The sequence below is a fragment of the Emydura macquarii genome, unplaced genomic scaffold (assembly GCF_026122565.2).
Source record: "Emydura macquarii macquarii isolate MOO-44397 ecotype Brisbane River unplaced genomic scaffold, CSIRO-AGI_Emac_v2 contig_1644, whole genome shotgun sequence".
NCBI classification, from domain to species: Eukaryota; Metazoa; Chordata; order Testudines; family Chelidae; genus Emydura; species Emydura macquarii.
The window spans coordinates 16,798,722-16,821,095 of NW_027131781.1; the positions used below are offsets into that span (position 1 = coordinate 16,798,722).

The following is a 22,374-nucleotide window of genomic DNA, read 5'->3' on the forward strand; positions in this document are numbered from 1 at the left end:
CTGAAAAGCATTAGTTGAAAGCATTAACTGACTGTTTTTCTTGCCCATGTCCATTCTACTGTAGGTGCCTCATGTACCATCGCCAGAGATTTTTTTCCTCTGTGATATCTGTCTGGCCAGCTCTAGTGTCTTCTGGTGCTATGTGCTTATGGACTGGTATATGGGCACTGCCGGCCCTGCACCCTCTCAGTTCCTCCTTACTGCCCATGACAGTTGCTGGAACAATTCCTCTTGTTTCGACAAGGTGTTCTTCAATGGTTTTCTCTTCAGCTTTATTGTAGTAGTCTTAGTTTAGTATTAGTGTAAATAGTATTAGTGTAAATAGTTAGTCCCCTTCTCTTAGTGTAGAGGGGCTCCCTTTGCCCCCAAGGCTGGGCATGCTCCAATCCCTGGATTTCAAAACTTGGCTTGCCACAGGAAGCACTATGCTGGTTAGTGACCCACACTCCAGTTGTCTGAAGTATCTAGAAGAGGCTCACATATGAGAACTCTGTCAAATCTGTCAGGAGTTAAAGCCTTGTACAAAGAAAGACAGGGAGGGTAGATTAAAGGCTATCCTAATGGAAGTCGCACTTAGACCGGCATTGAAGCCAAGCCATTCAGATTTGGCACTGACCACCTCGGCTTCAGTGCAAAATGCCTCTCTGGCACCGCATGTTTGTCTGCACTGTTCTCCTTCCCCGGTGCCAAGGAAGAAACATAAGAAGCAGTGGTCTGAGAGGGGACGCTCCCTGGTTCTGAGAAAGGACAAATGGGCAGTGCAGCAGAGTGCTACCCACATCAGGCAACTCCTCCATCCCCAGTTCCCCTTGCGACACCATCTAGTCTGCCTGCTTGTAGGTGCCACTGAGTCTGGTGCGGGACCTCCTGATGATACCAGGAAGCCATCATGGTGCCAGCGGGATTGTAGTGCCTTCCACCCTGGAGGCCTTTGCAGCGGTCAGGGACTTACTGTCACTCCTGGTGCCACTGACCCTGATGAGGCAACCACTGGCTCTGATGAGCCTGATGATGGGGTTCCAAGCTCTTACCTGGGCACTGGAGCCCTTGGTATCTGCTAGAAGCAGACTGGCCCTCCTATCATCAACAATGTCTTCCCTGATCTGGCACCGGTCCCCTGGACCCTTGGCACCAACTGGCGGAAGCGAGGGGTACCAATCCCCCATGGTCACCTCAGGAGGACTCTTCTTAGGCTAGGTGTAAGGCTCCAACTCCAAAGAGCCACTGCTGCTACCCATCCTACATCCTGCTGGATCCTGGTGTAGGTCCATCCGTCGGCACCTAGCCTGGAGGACAATGGCTGATGCAGGTCCAGTGGCCATTTGGGAATCTGGGGGGCTCTCCCCCCGGTACCAGGACTGCGGTCCCACTGATCTTACTTGGTTGCATCTAAGAGGAGGATCCCTGCACCATTCCATTCAACGTCCAAGCCCAACTCCAGTACTAAGCCCAGTACCGACATGCAAGACATGGGCCCGGGGGAAGTAATGGGCAGAAGAAGAGGAGGAAGTCCCCCTTGCGGTTCAAGCTTCTTCCTCCCCAATGAAACCGTCTCAGGACTGAGCAGCTCAGTGCCACAAGATGACTTTAGAGCCCATCAGGAGCTTCTAAAAAGGTCGCTAACCTAGGACTGGAGGTGGAGGTCCTCAAGGAGTCCTCACATAGCCAAAGTGGCCCTACCCATCAACGAGGCCATTATGGGTCTGGTCAAGTCCCTGTGGCAGACCCCATCTTCTCTCCCTTTAAAGAGGACAGAGAAGAAATACTACATGCTGACTAAAGAGTATGACTACTTTCACTCTCATCCTCCTCCTGGGTCCCTTGTGGTCACCACAACCAGTAAGAGGGACAGGCAAGTGCTACCCCCAAGCAGAAGGACGTAAAGAAGCTAGACCTGTTCGGCAAAAAAATTTATTCAATCGGCGAGCCTCAGCTAAGTATCTTCAATCAACAAGCCCTGCTTGGGCGGTATGATCACAGTATGTCAGAATATGGCAAAGTTTGAAGACTCTCTGCCTCAGGTCTCCAGGCAAGAGTTTACCGCCCTGTTAGAGGAAGGAAAAAACATAGCCTGAGCCTCACTCTAAGTGGCTCTGGAAGCAGCTGATGTGGCAGCGAGAAAGATGGCTTCCACAGTGGTCATGAGGTGATGCTCATGGTTTCAATCCTTGGGGCTTCCACTTGAGGTTCAACAGTCGATTCAAGACCTCCCTTTTTTTGGAGCAAATGGACACAAAGCTCCATGGTCTGAAGGAGTCCAGGGCCACCCTCTACTCTCTGGTTCCTTCAAGGAAGCATTTCAGGCTGTAGAAGCCAGCCTGTTTCTTGGCTTTGGCGTCATGATAGGACTTCTTCAAGAAAAGGAGCAGGGGTTACAAGTGTTGGCAACCGCCCCCATCCTCCTCAGCCTCACTACTGGGGTCGCACAGATACTCGGGAGGCCCCAAACAAAACTTCTGAAGGTGCGCACAAGGGCACTATACCAGTTCCTGCATCAGATCCTGCCCTTCCCCCCTTTTGTTTTCGGACTGACTCTTCTGCTTCAGCCTGGCATGGTCCTTCCTCACCTTGGACCGCTGGGTGCTGAGTACAGTGATGGACAGTTAGACACTTTAGTTTCCTTCCACCCTCTCGTCCCTATTCTTCTTTTCAGAGGCCCTTCTCGTGAACAGCTTCTAAACCAAGTGCAAGCCCCCCATGGGTGTGGGCAGTGGAGAAGGTGCCTCAGAATTTGAGAGGGAAGGGGTTTTACTCCCCATATTTCCTAATTCCTAAAGCCAAAGGAGGTCTTCATCCCATCCTGGACCTGTGCCGCCTCAACAGTTCTCAAAAAATTAAGGTTCCACATGGTCTCACTGGCCTCCATCATTTCCTCCCTGGATCCAGGGGACTGGTATGCCATCCTCAACTTGAAAGATGCCAATTTCCATTTTCCGAGGCCATAGAAGTTTCCTCAGGTTTATCGTAAATCAGACCCACTACCAATTTCATTGTCCTAGCCTTTGGTCTGTCAGCAGTCCCTCAGGTTTTCATGAAATGTAGGGTGGTGGTAGTGACCTTCCTCTGAAGGCGAGGCATTCAAGTCTACCCATATCTCGATGACTGGCTGATCAAGGGCTGCTCAGAGTCTTAAGTAAAGAACATCATCAGCCTGGTCCAAACCACCTTCCGAGCACTGGGCCTGTTGATAAACAATCAAAAGTTGACTCTTGTTCCAGTCCAGAGAATAGTTTATCAGGGCAGTGTTGGACTTGACCCAGGCCAGAGCCTTCCTTCCAGGGGCTCAATTCCAGACAATGTTGGATCTGATATCCAGGATCAAGGCCCACCCTGTCACAACAGCCCAGTTTTGCCTCAAGCTTTTGGGGCACATGGTTGCATACACTTACATGGTATGACATGCAGTACTGCGCCTCAGACTCCTGCAGGCGTGGTTGACCTCCGTGTACTCACCAAACAGACATCACTTGGACTTAGTGCTTATGGTTCCCACCCTGGTCTTCACCTCCCTCACTGGTGGAAGGACCACCCCAGTTAGTAGCTGCGGGTGTTCCCTTTGTCATTCCTCAGCCTTCAGTATCTCTAATTTTGGACTCCTCTGATCTAGGTTGGGGAGCTCACCTCGAACACCTCAGGATGCAAGGCCTATGGTCCCGAGCTTTCCCTACACACAAACATTAGGAAGCTCAGAGTGGTTTGCTTAGCTTGCCAAGTATTCCTTCCCCACATCACGGGCAAAGAAGTACAAGTACTTTTTAGACAACAAAGAGGGAGGAGCACATTCCTTCACCTGGTGCCAGGAGGCTGCCTGTCTGTGGGACTTCTGCATGAAGCTCTCCATTCACCTTGAGGCTTCCAATCTTCCGGGACCCCAGAAGGCCCTAGCAGATCACTTCATCGGATTTTTCTTCTCACTATGAGTGGTCTCTTCATCCAGAGGTGGCCAAAAATGTCTTCCAGATGTGGAGGCCTCCCCAGGTAGAGTTGTTCGCAACCAGGTGGAACAGGAAATACCAACAGTTTTTTGTTTGCTATGTGGTCATAGCCTGGGCTCCCTCTCTAATGTTTTCCTGCTCCTTTGGACAGAGCTTCTATTCTGTATGTTTCCTCCAATTCCTGTGGTGCACAAGATCCATCTGAAGGTCAAGCGGGTCAAGACCACGGTTATACTTATAGCCTCTGTGTGGCTGTGCCAACACCGGTTAGACTTGTCAGTAGTGCCGCGGCTGCCACTCCCACCCCACCTGGACCTGATCTGACAAGACCATGGCCGTTTACTCCACTCAAACGTTGCGTTCCTTCACCTGACCACATGGAAGCTCCATGGTTGAACCCAGATCAGCAAAGCTGTTCAGAGCAGGCTCTTCAGGTCCTGCTGGGTAATAGGAAGCCATCTATTAGAGCTACTTAGGCGGCCAAGTGGAAACGTTTCTTGGTATGGTCTTCCCAATATGTTCTTTCTCCGACATGGTCTTCCCTCCAATCTGTACTGGAATACCTTCTCCATCTGAAACAACAAGGTCTGGCCCTTGCATCTACGAAGGTACACCTAGCAGCAATCTCAGCCTTCCACCCTCCGGTGAGTGGCAGGTCAGTCTTCTCACTTGAGATGTCCATTCACTTTCTTAAAGGGTTAGAAAGACTTTGCCCTCAGATTCGTGAATCGATTCCACTGTGGGACTTAAACCTGGTCCTCTCAAGACTCACAGGCCCTCCCTTTGAGCTGCTAGTATTGTGCCTTCTGCTGAATCTCTCCTGGAAGTTCACCTTCCTGGTAACAATTACCTCAGCCAAAAAGGTCTGAGAAATCAGGGCCCTTACATCAGAACCACTGTTCACGGTGTTTTTTAAGGATGAGGTTCAACTGCGCCCCCATCTCGCCTTCCTTCCAAAGGAGGTTTCGCAGTTCCATAGTAACCAGGCCATTTCCCTGACAATTTTCTTCCCAAAACCGCACAGGAATTCAGAAGAGCAGCGTCTTCACTAGGTGTGCTCGGTCCTACATTGAGGACCAAAGCCATTCCATAGATCTATGCAACTGTTTGGGGTAATAGTAGAGAGGATGAAAGGTCTGCTGGTTTCAGCCCAGAGAATCTCATCCTGGAGAACCTCCTGTATTTGGACATGCTATGACCAGGCGGGTGTCCCACTTCCTGTGATCTTCACCGCTCATTCAAAGAGAGCTCAGGCCTCATCAGTAACGTTTCTGGCATAGGTCCCAATCCAAGACATCTGCAGGGCTGCATCCTGATCATCAGTGCATACCTTCTCCTCCCACTACGCCATCATCCAGCAGGCTCAAGATTGATGCCGGGCTTGGGACAGCAGTGTTGCAATCCGTATATCCATGAATGCAGAGCCCACCTCCTGGGTACTATTTGGGAGTCACCAAACATGGAATGGACATGAGCAAGCAGAAGAAAAGAAACAAGAAGGAAAAATGGTTATTAACCTTTCTGTAACTTGTTCTTTGAGATGTTACTAAAGTCCATTCCACAACCCACCCTTCTGCCCCTCTGTCAGAGTTAGCTGGCAAGAAGGAACTGAGAGGGTGCAGGGTCAGCAGTGCCCCTTATACCGGCGCATAAGTGCTCGGCACCAGAGGATGCTAGAGCTGGTCCAACAGATACCATTGAGGGGAAAATCTCCACTGACAGTGCACTCAGCGCACACCCACCTAACATGAAATGGACATGAGCAACACATTTAGAAGAACAACAGTTATGGAAAGGTTAGGAACTGTTTTTTTCTTTAATGTTCTACATTACTAGCATAGGTATGGTACACTGTGTACACTTACTTTTGATTTTATTTACAATGCCACTGTCAGCTTACCAGATAAAAGAGGAGTCATTAGATCAGATAGTAGTATACTTAAAGTGAGCTTAAAATGAGTAAAAATCCCATACCATTCTTTGCCTGCACAAAAGTCTTGGAATTTTTTTTAAATACATACAGTAACCACTGAGGTAGAATTAGAGAAGTGTTCGAGTTTGAAATTACATTAATAGCAGTGTAAAAGGACTTCAATTACTCCATGTAGTTTTAAAAAAAAAGGTTCTTCAGAAAACATCTGTAATTCTTTAATTTAAATAAGCTTTTTTGTGGCCAAAGTGAAATGAGTGTCAGTTGAAGTTAAAAGAAAAACTTACTTCAGAGCGCTGCTCCTACTGTTGTCATATGTCCTGATACAGATATTTGAAATCCTTGAAGGCCTGTGACATATAGTATAGTGATAAACAGTTGCTGCTGTCTTATGCCAACATATATTGGGTAAAAAGAGAAATACCAACAGTAACTGTTTAAACCATGACCTCTGTTATCTTTGTGCTCTTGAATTCCCCCCCCCCTTTTTTTTTTAATTTTTCCTTTAACTTGTATTTACAGTCCTGATGGCTAGAGGTAGGGACAGCATTCTACATTTCTTGCTTTCAAATTATACTGTTTTTTAAAAAGAATTGGTGTACTGATAAATACACTTGAGCTGAGACTTACCGTATTCAGTCCTTGATCATTACTACAAAGCTGTGCTGAGCCAAGGAGCTAGTATAGTCCTGGCAGTTCTTTAGTTTGGCAATGACTAATAGGAATAGACCACATCATTTTTTTTTGTTCAGACTTCCTAAGTTAGGGTATGGAAAACTGTTTGTTTCCAGTATATCTCCTTTTAATTGTCCTTTAAATTTTAATACAGTAAAACCCCATGTATTTGACCTTCCATTATCTGGCTGTCCATATTATTCTGAACCAGTGCACGCAGGTCCAGAAGCAAGCAATCTCTCCTGTGGCCATTAGATGGTGCTGCAGCCTATCACTTTTCCATTCTCCAGATTATCTGAATTATTTGATTATTTAAATTGATTTTTTCCCAATCTGGCCCTGGTTCCAATTAGATTGGATAAACGGGGTTTTGCTGTAATATTTTTAGCAGTTTTACAAATGGGTAAACTTATGCTCAACCATTTGGGCAGCATTAAGTGGTGAATGTAACTGGAAGCAGCCAGCCTGCTATGTAGCGGCAGAGATATTAACAAAAGCTGTTGCCTTCTCCAGCTGCTTGGATGGAAAAATGTTACTGGTATAGAAGAACTCTCAGAATTCTGATTATCAGACTGGAAATTGTCCTTCCTCCTTAGTGTGACTCTTATCCACTCTTATTACTTATAAAGACAAATCATTAATATCTACACTTCAGAACTGGAGAAAATTCATCTGCAGTGAAACCATAGGATAATGTTGAATATTCAGTGCTAGCCTACTTTGAAATGTAATAAAGTATTGGAAGATAAATCACTGAGAAGTGCTAAGAAATCACATCTAGTTCTATCGTGGTGACAAGTAACTACTTTAAAAAAGGATTTTCTTCAATGCCTATTAATAATTCAGGTATCTTCCTGTCTGGCAAATGATAAATTACTTAAGTACATTAGTTGGCTCTGAAATGAAATAAAAGTTAATGTGGAAGGTCATTTCTCATATGAAAATCACCAGTTAGCTTAAAAAACGTGGCCAAAATGTCTTGTAAATTGGGTTACTAAAGCTTTCAGTATTCTGTTCTGTTGCCCTAGCTCTAAGTATATGTATCTTCTTGTGGTCCCTAACTGAAGACAGCAAAAACAAAAAAAACCTTCAAAGGGTGGGGAATAGTTATTGCAAATAGAGGGCTAACTATACAATTAAAAATAAAGCAATGCATGTCAGTCTCATACACTTTCTCTAATTCCTTTAATGCTTGTCATGGTCAGCTACTGAAATAGTAAATACCTCTTAGTTACCCCAGATGTGTATCTGTGCCAACTTTGAAAAATCCATTTGCACCTATTTTGTGGGTTAAATAATCATGTATGTGAAATGCGATAGTAAAGGTGTGCTTACACTTCCTAGAGGAAGAAAGCCTTTGGTGGAGGGAGAGCCAGCTTTCCAACTCCTCAGGCCCTAGGTGGTGAGTAGGATAAAGACTGTTGTTAGTGTCCTGCTGGATGACTTGTTGAGGATTGTTAGTAAGTTTTTTTTTAAATGGTTCTTTTGTGATTAATATAACTTAATCCTGCATTATATAGGCATCACAGCAGAAAATTACAACATGTTTAAAGCTATGATTATTGCTACCTGGTAATTAAAATCTTTTCCACCTATGCTCATTTGGCCTGAAGTACGTCTGGAGGTGGTCAGTGGGCTTTGGTATACTGCTAAAGTGTCTTTCATCTGATAAAGTGCTTTAGAAATGTTAATTAATTCAGCCTCATTCTGCGTTTGTGTCACAGATGCTGTTTGCCAGTTTTACAAATGGGTAAACTATGCTCAACCATTTGGGCAGCATTAAGTATAGCAAACTCCTGCCAGCCAAAGAAATTTGTATTTATTATGCTGTACACCAGGGCTCATTTCATGTCTTGACTACTGTAGCCACCTCTTCTTTTCTACCCTTGCTACTGTAATCTGGGCAGGGCAAAAGTCTATTCCGAGTGTCATCTTTCCCCTATTCCTCTGAGTCATTCCACTGCTTACTCCTCTCCACCTGTCCAATGTAAACTTGTCTACATTTTGAGTTCCTTCATAAGTTGCTATGCTCCACCTTCATCCTGTAACTGACTGTGACTACTACCTTTGCTCAACTATCATACCCAGCTTCTTACCACCTCACAATCATCTCCTCCCATAAACTTTATACTTTTTCCCTTTGCAGTCTCTTTTGAATGCATCCTTTAGTGATAGGTTTCACTCCCTTCTCCTTTTCTGAGTGGAACTCCCTGCTTTAGCCACTCTGGACTGGATCCCTGAATTACAGCCCAAGTTCTACCAATGATAACGTGACAGGCCTAACTGTATTTAGCACCTATAAGCAACTTCCCCCTGGGAGCCTGACACCAGTGGCTGAGTAAAGTGACTCAAAACCAATTATTTTCTTCAAACCAAAAGTATTGTTTATTCAGCTAAAGGTATATAGTAAGCAGAAATGTCTGTAATTCATCTCAAGTAAACAGTTTTGTTCAAATTTTGGTAAATTCTACTTAACCCAGCTATGTCTTTTGATGACTCACCCCTCCACCCATTCTGCATGTGTCCTTTTAATCATACTGAGTCCTCTTGTTCTCTTGGCTCTGGAACCTGGCTGTTGCCTTTTCACAGCTGATAAAATAACTGACCTACATGTTTGTTTTTATTGCTCCTTATCTAGGTTATTGTCTTGTTGTCCAGCCTGTATCCCCAGTTGCCCACCATTAAACTGAACTAATACACTAACACATTCCAATAACCCCATTTAGCTGTGTATTAACTATCTTAAGAGCATGGTCATATAGTCATTAAAATTATCATACATCAACCTTGCATTCCGTATGTCACCTTTTTTTCTGTGGGAAAAACTCCTGCCCAGAAATTCATAAACTACTGCATTGTCTTTCAGATTATGTAGGTTTCAAAGTGTGACTTGTTTTCTGTGCAAAACTTGCACATGTTCTTTCTTTCTCATGGTAATTTACAAGTGAGCTCTTTAGAACAGGGACTGTCTTTATGGCTATATCATGCTTGGCAGAAGAGGGACCTAATCCCTCAGTGAGATCTGTAGGTACTATTATAATAAAGAGCAGACCATTCCACTACCTACCAGCCTTCTAAGGATATTGGGACTAGGGAGCCCTCAGTCCTATTGTAAATACACAATTTTTAAAAAGGACAAAGCTTATTTTAGCAGCAGCTTCCTATGGTATTTTACTTACAAACCTTAAGTGCTCATGTTTATCTTAGGACAGGCTCCTTCATGTGCTTATGGCTAAAATATGGGGACAAAACTAGTTTCTGTGGTAGCTCCTAAGCTCTTGTAACAGTCTTGTCAGTAAGGGTTAAGAGAGGGGAAAACTCTGTTCAATGCATGGCTACAAGATGGTAAGGGGCATTGTTTAAAGGGGAGCATGAGGCTAATGGAGTGGTTTAACTAGCCATAAACTAAGGCAGGTAGTGGACAGTAGAGCTACCCTAGTTAGTGGAGATTCTGAATGCAGGAACCAGGCCCTGGATCCAGGCTGCAGGAGTGGGCTGGCAGTTGCACTGTAATACTGAAAAGAAGTGGAGACTGATGGCTAGTTGCTTTTTGGGCGTAGTGGTTCATGTAGGATCTCCAGCCAGAAGAGGTGCCTGCTGTCTGTTTGTTCCTAGGGCTGTGCAGGGATCTAGGAGTGGATGTTTTTTGTGACTACACGGCCGAGCATGGATAAACGCGGCCTCCCTCTCACCAATTTCTCGACTGGGGGGGCGCGAGGGCTGTATTTCACCTTTCCATCCACCCACCCAGGGCGCCCTAGACAGCATTTTTATTCCTAGTTCAAAATTAATAGTCTGCTCAGTCAGGGCCCGACCAATGCATGGACCCCGCACTAATGCGGGTGGGGGAAAGGTCTCGTCGGAGCACGGGGCCATCACACGCCGCCCGCGTGCTGTGCTTGTGGGGGGGTCCCTGCCCGGCCAGCACAAACTGGGCCTTAGCGCTGATGCCGTACCTGGGCCCTATAACCCCTGGGCCGGGGAGCGGCCCACTAACTACGGGACCGGAGTGAGCCCAAAAGTCGGCAGATGTCGTAGCAGGGATGGGGCTGAGCCCACCCCGCATCGGCCGCCCGAGACACTATAAACCGATATGGCCGGTTCTGCATTTCCGGGTCAAAGGAGGCTTCCCTGGGCAAAGATGGCCGATTTTGCACTTCCGGGTCAAAGGCGAATTCTGACTATGGATGATTTTGCATTTCTTGTTCGAATAAGCCCAAAATTTGACGAAAAACCACGATGCGGCTCGGCGGGGTGACAAGCGGGCTGCGGGCAGCAGCAGCAGCAGCCTACGGATAATTAGGCGGCCAGACCAAGCACGCGCCCACCCAAAACAAGAGGACAGCTGGTGGCGACCATGTCACTGGCGTCGCCTTGCCCCGAATTCGGCGTCTGTTCAATCTGCGCGTGCGCAGCAACCCCGGAAGCCGAACGGTTTGGTTATCGGTTTGTAATTCTCAGGCCCCGCCGTGGGGGGTGGCGCGGCCGGAGTCAGGGTGTTGAGGGCGAGTCGGAGCCCGGAGCCACCCCACCGGGGCACGGTTCGGTGTGTGTGTGATGCGCGTGGCCCTGGTCGGCTTCAGTCGGCGCGGCGCCTGGGGGCAAGGTCCCCTCAGTGCCACCGTGCGGAGCTCGAGCGATAGCGGGGCCATGCCACGGAGGGTCAGTCACTTGGGCCAAGGCGGTGGAGCGGCCCGGACTCTCCCTGGGCAGTGGGGAGGGAAGAGGGCTCTTTGCCTCGGCCGGGGGCGGCTCTGGGGCTCCTGGGGAATCTGGCTGTGGGGCGCAGCCCCGTTATGTGTGTGTGTGTGTGGGGGGGGGTGTTAGCCCAGGGTCCCCTGGGGCTCGCGCCGGCCGTTGCTGGGTAACCAGGTGACTGTTAACGGGTGCCTGTCCTGCAACGGGCGCGCGCTGAGCGGGTGCGGATAGTGCCAGTCACCTGCCGCGGCCTGGTGCCGCTCAGTCACCGCAGCGGTCTGGGTTGCCCTGCTCCGAGCGCTGGCCGCACGGCTCCGTGTGCCTGGGCAGGGACCGTGGGTAGCTGCTCCCCTAGTGGTGGTGGGGCCGGGCACACACCGTTAGGAAGGGAACCCCTTGGGAAATAGGGATTTTACAGCCATAATCGTTGCTGGGGCGTGGAGGGGAGGCTGGAAGCAGGAGTAGGGGCTGAAACTAGTTTTAATCTCGGTAGCGGTTGGCTAGATTTCAAATTTGCAATGTCGTTTTAACTGCTGCTGGTTTTCGGTTTGTTTTTTGTTCAGGGAAAAGGACAGTGTAAAGACTCAGTAAAACCTCCTGTTCCTTCAGGCCCAGTAGTAACTGACAAAAGTGGCTCCATCACTATTGCTATTCATGCCAAACCTGGATCCAAACAAAATGCTATTACAGGTATATCCCAATAACAATTGTAAGTATTGGGAAAATAGTTAAACAAACCAAGCTATTGGGGATGGCAAGTTTTTCCTCCTCTCCCTACACCCACCTATTTCCACAGGTCCAGATGATAATGTAATGTGTCTTCACAACCTTCATTGTATCAAAATGACCTGATGTCCTTTGCCCTCCATTTGACTAGGTGTAGTTGATTGCACTGGCAAAATTAGAAAGATGTGCTAGTCTTTTCTTCCTACAAGCACAGGGAGTAGTTCCCAATAATCACTTGATTTGTAGCTATATTCCAATATAACTCTGTACGCGGAATGTTCAAATGGGTGCAAAGCAAGATACCTGTTATATTAGACGATCCAATGTTTAAAAAAAAAAAAAAAGCTGATGAGGGTAGCAAGTATGTTGATTGAATAGTGAGAATCTGTTTTACACATCTGTGTGTATAATTTTTTCTTATGAACACTGAAGGTGTTTATGTAACATGACAAAGGAAAATAGGAAAATGTCCCTCGTTCTTTTCCCCTTCTGTTCAGCAGGGGGAGCCCATTTACTATTTATGACAAAAAAGTTCTGTCAAACCTGATCTTTGTAGTGAACCATCCTTCATGAGAAAACTAAAAGCTTTGTGATTCTTGTTATGAATGGTATACAGACGCATTATCTGTCTTTCCTTCTTTCAGCTGTAGATAACAGGAAGAATCAGACATAAATAAAATAGTAAAACTCGGCATGACAGACTTCTGGATAATCTGAAATAGTAGGTCCCCCAAAGTAGTCAAAACTTGAACTTCTACAGTGAAATAAGCAGGGAATTACAAACAAAAATACATTTCAGACTTTCTTTAAAATAAACAAGACAAGCTCTTTTCCTTTGCAGATCACCTTTGATGCCTACTTAGTGCTTAGTTATTGTAGTGATAAACAATTTAAATGCCTATAGACAGTATATTTTTAAAATCTTCAAATGCTTTAATCCAAGGAACAACTAATACAAGTGTAGATGGTACCATCATCTTCATGCTTGCATGCAAACAAGAAGCATTCTTTATGTGGATATGCATACAACACTAATTAGATGGATCTGTTACCTGTAGGCTAATCCAGCACATATTTAATCACTTAGAGGAACATTAGGGATTGTCACAGAAAAGATAATGCTAAACAATCAAAACTAACTGCAACCATAAGAACAGTACTGGGACATTAATCATTTCCAAATCAAATTGTAGGTTGAACTCAAGTCTGGAAGCAGGTAGGGTAGTAGAAGTGGTTGTGAAGGACCCAATACCTCACATTCACACTGGGGACAAAATTGTGCAGAGTCTGCAGCCTGGCAAAGCTTCACTTGTATCCAGCAGACTCATGGAACAGGATCCAGATAACTACAGTATGAAACTTAATTCTTGAAGGCATCACATCCTGGAATCTGAGGCCCAATCTTCTCTATTTATAAGGACTGTCTATTAATACATGCAGCTGAGGAATTGACTAGCCTTGTTGGTAAATGGGGAAAAACAAGTAGTAGAATTAAGAGGATGTTCTTAATGCAGTAAAAATCATACGATCTATCATCAGCTGGACTGTTCCAGGAATTGTCTACTTGTTTTCAAATAAACCTTTCTAAAAATACAAAAATAAAGAACTAGACACCATTAATATTTTGAAGATAAAAATCCTAAAATATTTGTTATAGATGTGACAACTGAGGCAGTAGGTGTAGCTATTGCTGCACCTCCATCAGAAGGGGAGGCAAATGCAGAGCTGTGTCGCTACCTTTCTAAGGTTCTAGAAGTGAAGAAGAGTGAAGTTGTTTTAGATAAGGTACAATACTTTTTTCTTTTCTGCTTTGCTACAGCTAGACTTCTGAAATGTAAATTGTAATAGAGAGAGACCACTTTCCACATACAGCAGACCAAGTTTCTAGCTTTCAAAATACTAGTGTGGAGATATTTTAAGGTGTGTAACTCAGTTATGGAAAAAGAACCTATTTTACTGTTTGAATTACTAACTTAGAAGAGTCTGTTTTTCAGCAGCCCAAATCAAGATATTTCACCTACTGCTACATTTTCTTGGAATTTTCTAAGTCAGTGTGTGGTTCATATGCTCTGTGACCTTTAAAGTATTCTTCATACTAAGTCTAACTTGTCAGAAAATGAGAATATCTTGCACAAAACACATCATTTGCAAGTGACTTTGTTCTCCTTATTTTAGAAGGTATTTTTATATTTGAGTAGAAGATCTCTGCCGGGTCACTCGATTCCACAGTGATGAGCATATAAATACCTAAATAGCTCTGCTTCTGTTGTGAAAATAGTAGTAACATCAGAACTCCTACATTATGACTTCTCTGCATGAATAAACAGGTGGAAAATTCATTTATTTCTTCTATTTGCAGCTTTTTTTTAAAGTTTGTTTTCTCCAATATCTTTTACAATTAAGATCAGATTTGGACAATGACAGTTTCTTTAAATTACATGTTTATGTAGATGTTTGTGACTGAAAAGATTAAACTCATTATCCTTTTTAAAAACAAGTCTTAAATCTTAACCCAGTGTCGCAAATAGAACTTCAATATACAAACAAAAAAAGGGGGGCGGGGAAATAGCAGAAGTGGGGATAATTTCTGTCACAGTCACACTGGGAAGTCAGTGTAGAAGTCAGAGTTCTACTACCCATTAGTGGCAGCAACAGCAGAGGGGGCATTGAGAGGAAATGGAACAGTCTGTACCCTGTTTTTGGAAAGTAACTAATTCGTCTTTGGCTTATGTTACTCTCATGTTTGTATGATATATGAAAAATGGATGAAGTATGAGCCATCTACTAAATGTATTCATTTACAGGGCCATAAAGATAAGGAGAGTGCCTGGGGTGGATGTTTTTTTGTTGTACATAAATTTAAAAAAATAGCTGTTAGAAGCAACATAGTCTAATAGACTGAGCATTACTTGGCTGGTAGACAGGAAAGCAAAGATTTGTATATTGACTTTGCTGCAGACTGGACAAGGTACTTAACCTATATTTCAGTTTATCCTATCTATAAAACAAGGATAACACTTGCTTACCTACCCTTCAGCCATGTTGAGGATTAATTAGATTACACTTGAAAAGCACTATATAACTACTAAGCAGTGTTCAACCTTTTCTAGTCAGCTCTAGTCAGTTCTAGTAGTCTGATCCAGGCTATTTTATATTGGGACTTGTCAGTCACAGACCTTCAATCATTCTGAACTGTGCGCAAGTGTGAAGTGGGTCTGTTTTATGACTTCAGCCAGATTTTCAATTTAAGACATACAAGGCTAATGCCATATGATAACTGCTACCTAGCATTCTCCCTTGCCTCCCAGCTATTGCATAATCAATTCTCAGCTAGAAAAGGGGATCCAAGCTAAAATTGAAAATGCAGAACTAAATTAGTTGGTCTTATTTATCTGGCCTTAACAGAATTTTAATCCTATAATATTGGTGCAACATGGCTAAACCACAAGTTGAGAAACCAAAAGCAGTTTAACAGTGATTATCTTCTAATAAAGATGGAGAAATTGTACTCAGTAGATTTTGGGATACTGTGTGGCGGGCAGTCTCTTAAAATGGAAAGCTGCTAATATGTAACAGTTTCATTGAAATCACAAATGTACTGTAAAAGTAACTCTAGATTTGGGATCTTAATTCAATCTAGAAATGTGGCTACTGGATTCTTACATAAGGGGAAACATTTTGTTGGCTCATTCTTATAAGAAGCAAACACTAGTTGGCCGACCATTGTTTAAAGAATGCTTTTAGTTTCCTTTTCTGAGTAAGCCAAACTCAAATGGACAGGCACCTTAGAAATTTAAAACAAAATTTCATACTAAAGATGATTTAGGAATATGTTCTTTTCACATGGTTGCTTTTCTTAATTGGATACAAGATAGTGGAAAGAAATGGCTCAGTGTGTACACTTGCAGTAGGTTTGAACTACTCAGTGCTTCTTTGTAGACAGGATGCAAATAATGCATGCAATTTAACTGATCTGACTTAAGACAACAGTTACACACACACATCCCAGCTTGTTTCCGCATTTCATACAATGCAGTTCCATTTTCCTCTTTTTTGATAATGATCAAACTGAGAATTCATCTGAAAAGCACAAGTGGTATATGTGAAGCTCATCAGGGTGAAAATATATGGAGGTATTTCAATAAAGTATATGTAGTAACATCTGTAGGTGGCATCTGCATAGTCCCATTTGCAGGATGCATTGCTGAGCTTTGAGAGTGTCCTGCTCTTCATTCCCCCTCTCAGCCCATGGAAAGAGCAGCAGCTTGAGCATGCTCCAGTACCTGCCTGCCTACTTTGAAATATGTAGCAGATCCAGCAACTCTGAGTCCCTCCCACCTCAAAACTATTGATGACATTGGCTTTCTGGCCCTACTCATCCCACTTACCCACGAAGAAAATCTTCTGTCCCTGGATAAGCACATGAGTGGGTAAGTGGGTTTTTAAGGCCTATCTTAAAGCTCACTCTGCTAAAGCCAGGATGGCCTCCATGGCCTGCTTCTGTAACATTAGAGAAATCTTAGAGCAGGTCTACACTAAAAGTGCTACACTGACACAGCTGTGCCACTGTAGCACATCTGGTGAAGACACTGTATGCTTATTACTCCACCTTATGTTGGTGGGACATAGCACTGGTGCAGACCACATTTAGGTTGCTGTAACTTGTATCGCTCAGGGGGATGTCTTTTTTGCACCCGAGTGACATAAGTTAGATCGACTTAAGTGATAGTATAGACCTGCCCTTAAACATTGTAGGGCTGTTACCTCTAACTCAGCGGTTCTCAATCTTTTTTTCCTGAGTACCACTCGGGAAAAAAGGGGGGGGGGGGGCTTTCGGCAGAGGCGGGTTACATGGGGGGAACAATGCCCTCTGCCGAAACCCTTCCACCGGTGCCCCTTTTCGGCGGCAGGGTTTCCTGAGGGTGAGCGGGTGGGCACTTCCGGCGGCGGATTCAGCAGTGCGGTATGGCTCACGTACCACCCAGCCTTCTGCGAAGTACCACCGGTTGAGAAGCGCTGCTCTAACTCATTCACACATTTACTCAATAGTATTCTTGTCAGCTAGATTAAATGTTTGTTTCAGAAGAGAAGAGTAGTTCTGCAATTCTTGCTTAAATGCACACCCCAGTCTGCCTTCTCAGGAGTTCTCCCTCTTGTTAGACTCGCAGAAGACAGCATCTTGAGTGACTTTTTTCTTCTTCAGCAGTAAATCTAGCACTCTGAAAGTAGTGGTGTCTGTGTTTTTCTACTACCTGCCCATCATCTTGTGAGAACTCTGTGGTATAGTTGAAGGAATTATGGCTGCTGCAGCTACCTCTTAGAACCTCCACTTAGAATGTGTGGTGCCACAAGAGGGGGCTAACAGAATCCCTATGCGCATACTTTCCTTAGGGTCCCTGAAGCTCTTTGGCAGTGGAGGATGCATCTCACAAACATGACTATGCCGAGAAAATAACTGACTCGAGTTACTGGTGAACAAACTTTTTTTCACTACTGCTGGTTGTGTGTAACCTTACTACTATTCACAAAGTACCCACTGTATTGACACTGATTACTTTTTAAAATGTGTACTTGGAAATAAAGGAATGATTCTATGAATTCATTTTTGTGTTAAAACAGGGTGGTAAATCTCGTGAAAAAGTGGTGAAGATTTTGGCATCCATGACTCCAGATGAGGTTTTAGAGAAACTGAAAAAAGAAGTTACCCATTGAGACAAAACAAAGCAGGAAATGGAACAATGTGTCTTGAATTTTTTTTACTGAATGTAAAGAGTAGGAGGGACATTCTTAAATGAGCACACAATTGCAGACTGTGGGTCACTTATGAGAAACGATTCTTTTGATAGATAAATTTAAGTACATTGTACTCTTCCCTATTATTCCATAGTCTAAACTTTGGTTTAAATAATCCTGCAAGACTAAGGCCCATGCTAGAAACTGAAGCAGGGTTTATCACTGGATAGGAAAGCAGTCTTAATTCGGACATAGCTGAGTCTATATCATGAATTCAGCATGACTGTTTGGGCTCCTTTTCTATAGTTATCTTCAAAATAGCCTAAGGATAAACCCAGTACTGTTGAGTATTTGGGCAGTGACCCAGAAAGATTACTTTGTTCTCAGCCACAGTCCCTGAGTAATTAAAATGTTACCGTAAGGTTGGAAATCCCTTTACCATCACACAGTGAAATAAGTGAGGCTTGTCTCCTATACTAAAGCTCCAAATCTGTCACTAGAGTGTCCTCTGAAGATATTTGCCTACTTTCCTTATCCTTAAACAGTTTAGAAAACTTGGTTTTGAATGCAGGCATAATTTTTGATTAAAGTATAAAGCTTCAAGTGGCAGGCTTAGGATAAAGCCCTGGAACAATGCCAAGAGAAATATGGTGCAGAAGGAAAAATTAATTTAGATGTGTGAGCCTAGAAGCGCAATCAGTATTGCTGTTCTCAGTCCTTTGAATTTGCAGATCACTTATGTGTAATGGATAGTGGCATGCTTAGGGTCCAGTTCTACTCTTCTCTCCACCACTAAACCCAGAGTAATGCCTTTGAAGCCAGTTGCATTGCTCTGGATTTACATAGGAGCAGAACTTGTCCCTTAAATAATCAAAATAATTGAGTCTGCAATATGAGAAACTGATACAGTACTTATAGCAAGTACACAAAAGCTTGCTTTGAGTCAATAGGAAGCCTGTAATCCAAGAGTTGCCTAATAAAGGTAGAGCTTCTACTAGAGTGGTCAAAAGTGGTATCTTCACCTTGTATGCCAAATATAGCAACTTGTTTTGTTTAATAAAAACATTGAACCCTAAGTTTCATCATGTTTTTGTATTTTTAACCAAAGCGGACCTTTTTCTAGCTGTGGCTTGGCTAGTAAAACAAAACTAATTTTGTTTTTAGTCTTACAAAGAATGAATAAAATTGCTACTGATCTTCTGTTAATGAGTGGTGTTCACAAATCAGTTTCCAGCCCACAGAAAACAGCAAAGTGAAGTAATTCATGGAGTGGCATTAAAAAAAGGTCTGAATTGAATGCAAAGATTGTAGAGTATTTCAGAGGGTATGGGAGAAGTAGATGTAATTGTCTTAATCACTCTTTGTAAAATTCTGGAATGCAAGCTTGTATACGTGATATCACTATATCCAGCTGCTTCAGCTATCTTAGGTTGCAGCTGTTACCAGTTAGATTGTTATTTTCTAATTCTCATTGCTGATGGCAAAAGATACAATGTATCTGTCTTATCTGTAATGTGTAAGAGTCAATAAACAGGTCTAAAAGCCCACTAAGATTCTGCATCTTCAACTGGAAAAAAAATTGTATTAAAATTAGTAGAACTGTATCAAAAAATGTTCACCACCTGTGCATAATGCAACAAGCTGCATCTCAAATTTCAATTTTCCATGATCAAAAACTACTTTTCACCTTGTCTCTCCCACCCCTTCCATTTTGATCAATACAAAAAGATGTTTGTTGTGACAGTGTCAAAATTATTATGGTAATGGTTCTGTAGGATGACAAACCCTCCAAGATGACCCTCTAATCTTCAGTCATTCTATGAAGTTTGCCTTCTGGTTATGTGCTAATAGTGCTCATTGCTAGAGGAATAAAGGCTGTAAATTTTATGTGCTGCTTAGTTCATGTTTTGCTTCCTTCAGCTGATGGCCATGTACACTGCTTTACCTGCATCTCCTCATTTCCTTCTACAGTCCTGACACACTGCCATTTTGACTGAGATCAGTTGCTTTTCTCCTAGCCCAGTTGGCATTCTGCACCTTAGCTTTAAATTGATGCTTCTTGCTGCTCTAACTGTTTTGCCCAGCAGAGGGCTATTACCCCCTCTTGCAAAGAATGTTATGACTGACCAAGGGGAGATTAAAACCAACTGCATGTTTGGTTTCAGCTGTAGTGCTCAGATTCATGTTCGTCGTGGAGTGTTTCATTAGGCTGCTCAACATTTGCCAAGTGTGAAGTGGAAATGCCCCAGTCAGAAGGAAATTAAGAGGTTCCCTCTGCATAACCTTCAACTAATTTTCAAATATATTATGGCTGAGTTTCCCACAAGGGAAAGACCACTAGCACAAAGCAGGAGGAATGCTGCAGTAGTGACTTGGATATATGAATTTCTCCGGTATGGGCACCTACACACACTGCATTTTATAAAGAGTCACCATAATCTCCCAGGCAGCAGATCACCATTATTTCAAATTCTACGTTTAACAAGTTACATTTTTCCACCTCTTTATAACCCCAAACCTGTGTCTAGTCTTGGAAGGTGACCAAATCAGCTTTAGCCAGCATAAGCCTCCACCCGTCTTTTTTTCTGGAAGTGATATATTCTGCCCAAGAGGTTCAGCAGCTTCTGCTGTGGAGAATTAATGTTTTCTGAACTCCTCAAACTAGCATTTGGGATTGCTTCTTTCCAATCAGTCAGGCTCTGTCTTCTCTGTCTTGAACACAGCAAGGGTGCCTTAGGTACCACACTCTCCAGTTTATGTAACATGGGCCTGACACATACTGTCATGTTGATCACTGATGTCAGTCAGACAAGCACTATCTAGCTAGGAAGATTACTAGTCCTTAGGAAACGAGCATTCGGCCCTGCTCTCAGTTCCATTTTCCCTTTTCCTTGTGCGTCTCCTTGTTCTCTTGTATTTAACACCTACCATTCTGAGTTACGTACTGTTTGGTTTCCTTTGTATGCTGTAGTAATGTGCTTTCCTAAACCATTTTTTCCCCAAAAGCTCTTGTTAGTGTGTTTCTATACCACCATGGATGAGAATCAGTTAGGTCACTTTGCAAGATTCTTTCTAAAAATGTAAATAAAACTAGCTATCCTTTGTGTGTGAAGATAATTTTACTTTCTCCTGGGAGCGTAGTGATATGCAGAGACAAGATTTCACCCCACAATTCACACTACACTTAACTGCAAGAAAAGATTAGACTGTATGCAGGCTGTTTGACTGCATCAGGGCAGGTCCTGATGTCTCAGAGCCATGACAAAGGGCACGGTTGCAGCAGAGGCCTGAAAACCAAATTCTCTCCTTGCCCCTAATGCTACTTTCTCCTGCCCAACATTGAGATGCCATGATGAGAAGTGGGAGAGGTTTCAGTGTGGACCCCTGCCCTGTACTTGTTCTGTGAATAAAAGATTTATTTGGCACCACTAAATAAAATTATATTTTTCTAGAAATCAATATAAATAAAATTCAGTGTGTTGTCTCATCTTGTCTAACATATGAAAGTCTCTTGCAGTATCAAACATTTTCATGAAGTAGGGGAACATGCTTTCTTTACCAAAATTAAATATCTTCCATTATAGTGGGGAAAAACCAGTAGCAAGCATTCCCTAAGTATCCACCAGTGTAAATTCTTCAGTATGGTAACACTTTACATTTCTGTTCATCCAAGGATTTGGAAGCACCTTATAAACATTGTGTCTCAACATGTCTTTGAAGCAGGCAGTATTATACCTAGCGTTTGTAAAATTTGCCCAGCAGCTACTATCCAGAGTTAACAATGCCTGGATGCCAGCCCCCAGTTCAGCTGAGTGTTTAAGCAGTAGGACTACTTGCCTGTTTAAAGTTAGGCATGTGCTTAAGTAAATAGTCAAATGTTTTCTAATATTGTTTGACAGATATCAGATATTTGTCTAGCAATCATGTGCCAAATAGTATTTTAGCAGTTATAGAGCTGGCCAGCTACCGCAGAACTGTATTTTCAATTAAGTTATTTAAACCTGGATACAATGTAAAGATTATATTCCCTGAGTGAGTACTATGCCAGCACCCCTACTACATGCAGCTGTCTTGCTTTTTTTAGTACTCTGTCTTCCATGCCATGGCCACTCAGTTTTCTGATTCTGTAAGATTTACTTTCTGGAATCTGACTTTGAAGAGGTTTGTGTGGTTTTATTATCCTGTTCCAACCTGCTAATTAAGAATATTTAATTCTACACTCCCTGGATGGCCTGTTTGCTCTTTTCCTTTCAAGTCCAGTCCATTTATCATCTGCAACTCATCTCTACCCTTCCCCTAGTCCCATGTGTCTCTAAATCCACATTCCCTCTACCTTCATCAATCTAAATAGTCTTGTATAATTGACAGTTTTGTCAATAACTGGCAGTGGCAATTTACCAGAAAGTGCAGTTTCATATCTTCCTCCTTCAAGCCTCCAGGAAGATAGATACACCTGATCGGTCTCCTCATTACCTCAGACTCTGTGTGCCCTCCTTATTTCCCCTCTCATGCTGTTTTGATGTGTATGTAAAACCTGAACCAGCTGAGCCCCAATTGTTTATCCCAGCCTAGTGTATTTCCCCTCTTAATGTTTTTAACCTTTATCTCAGTAGGATGATCCATTGCCATATTAACCAGTATAAAAATTCACCACTGGCTCCCTCTGTGAGCACAGTG

General features: G+C 43.4%; 1 protein-coding gene across 3 annotated transcripts; it reads left to right on the forward strand.

Moving 5' to 3' along the window:
- The first annotated feature begins 10,992 nt into the window (after positions 1 to 10,992).
- Positions 10,993 to 18,168, forward strand: CUNH15orf40 (chromosome unknown C15orf40 homolog). Of its 3 annotated transcripts, XR_010921299.1 has the most exons (5): positions 10,993 to 11,202; positions 11,802 to 11,928; positions 13,622 to 13,749; positions 16,210 to 16,394; positions 17,584 to 18,168. XR_010921299.1 is itself a non-coding variant. In XM_067555740.1 (4 exons), exons 1-4 carry the CDS (start codon positions 11,098 to 11,100, stop codon positions 17,674 to 17,676), a joined length of 453 nt encoding a protein of 150 aa, XP_067411841.1. In that variant the 5' UTR covers positions 10,993 to 11,097; the 3' UTR covers positions 17,677 to 18,168. The 3 variants fall into 3 exon arrangements, 2 of the variants coding, with proteins under 2 accessions (XP_067411841.1, XP_067411843.1); XM_067555740.1 differs by lacking the exon at positions 16,210 to 16,394; XM_067555742.1 differs by lacking the exons at positions 16,210 to 16,394; positions 17,584 to 18,168 and adding an exon at positions 17,356 to 17,566.
- Positions 18,169 to 22,374: the final 4,206 nt, after the last annotated feature.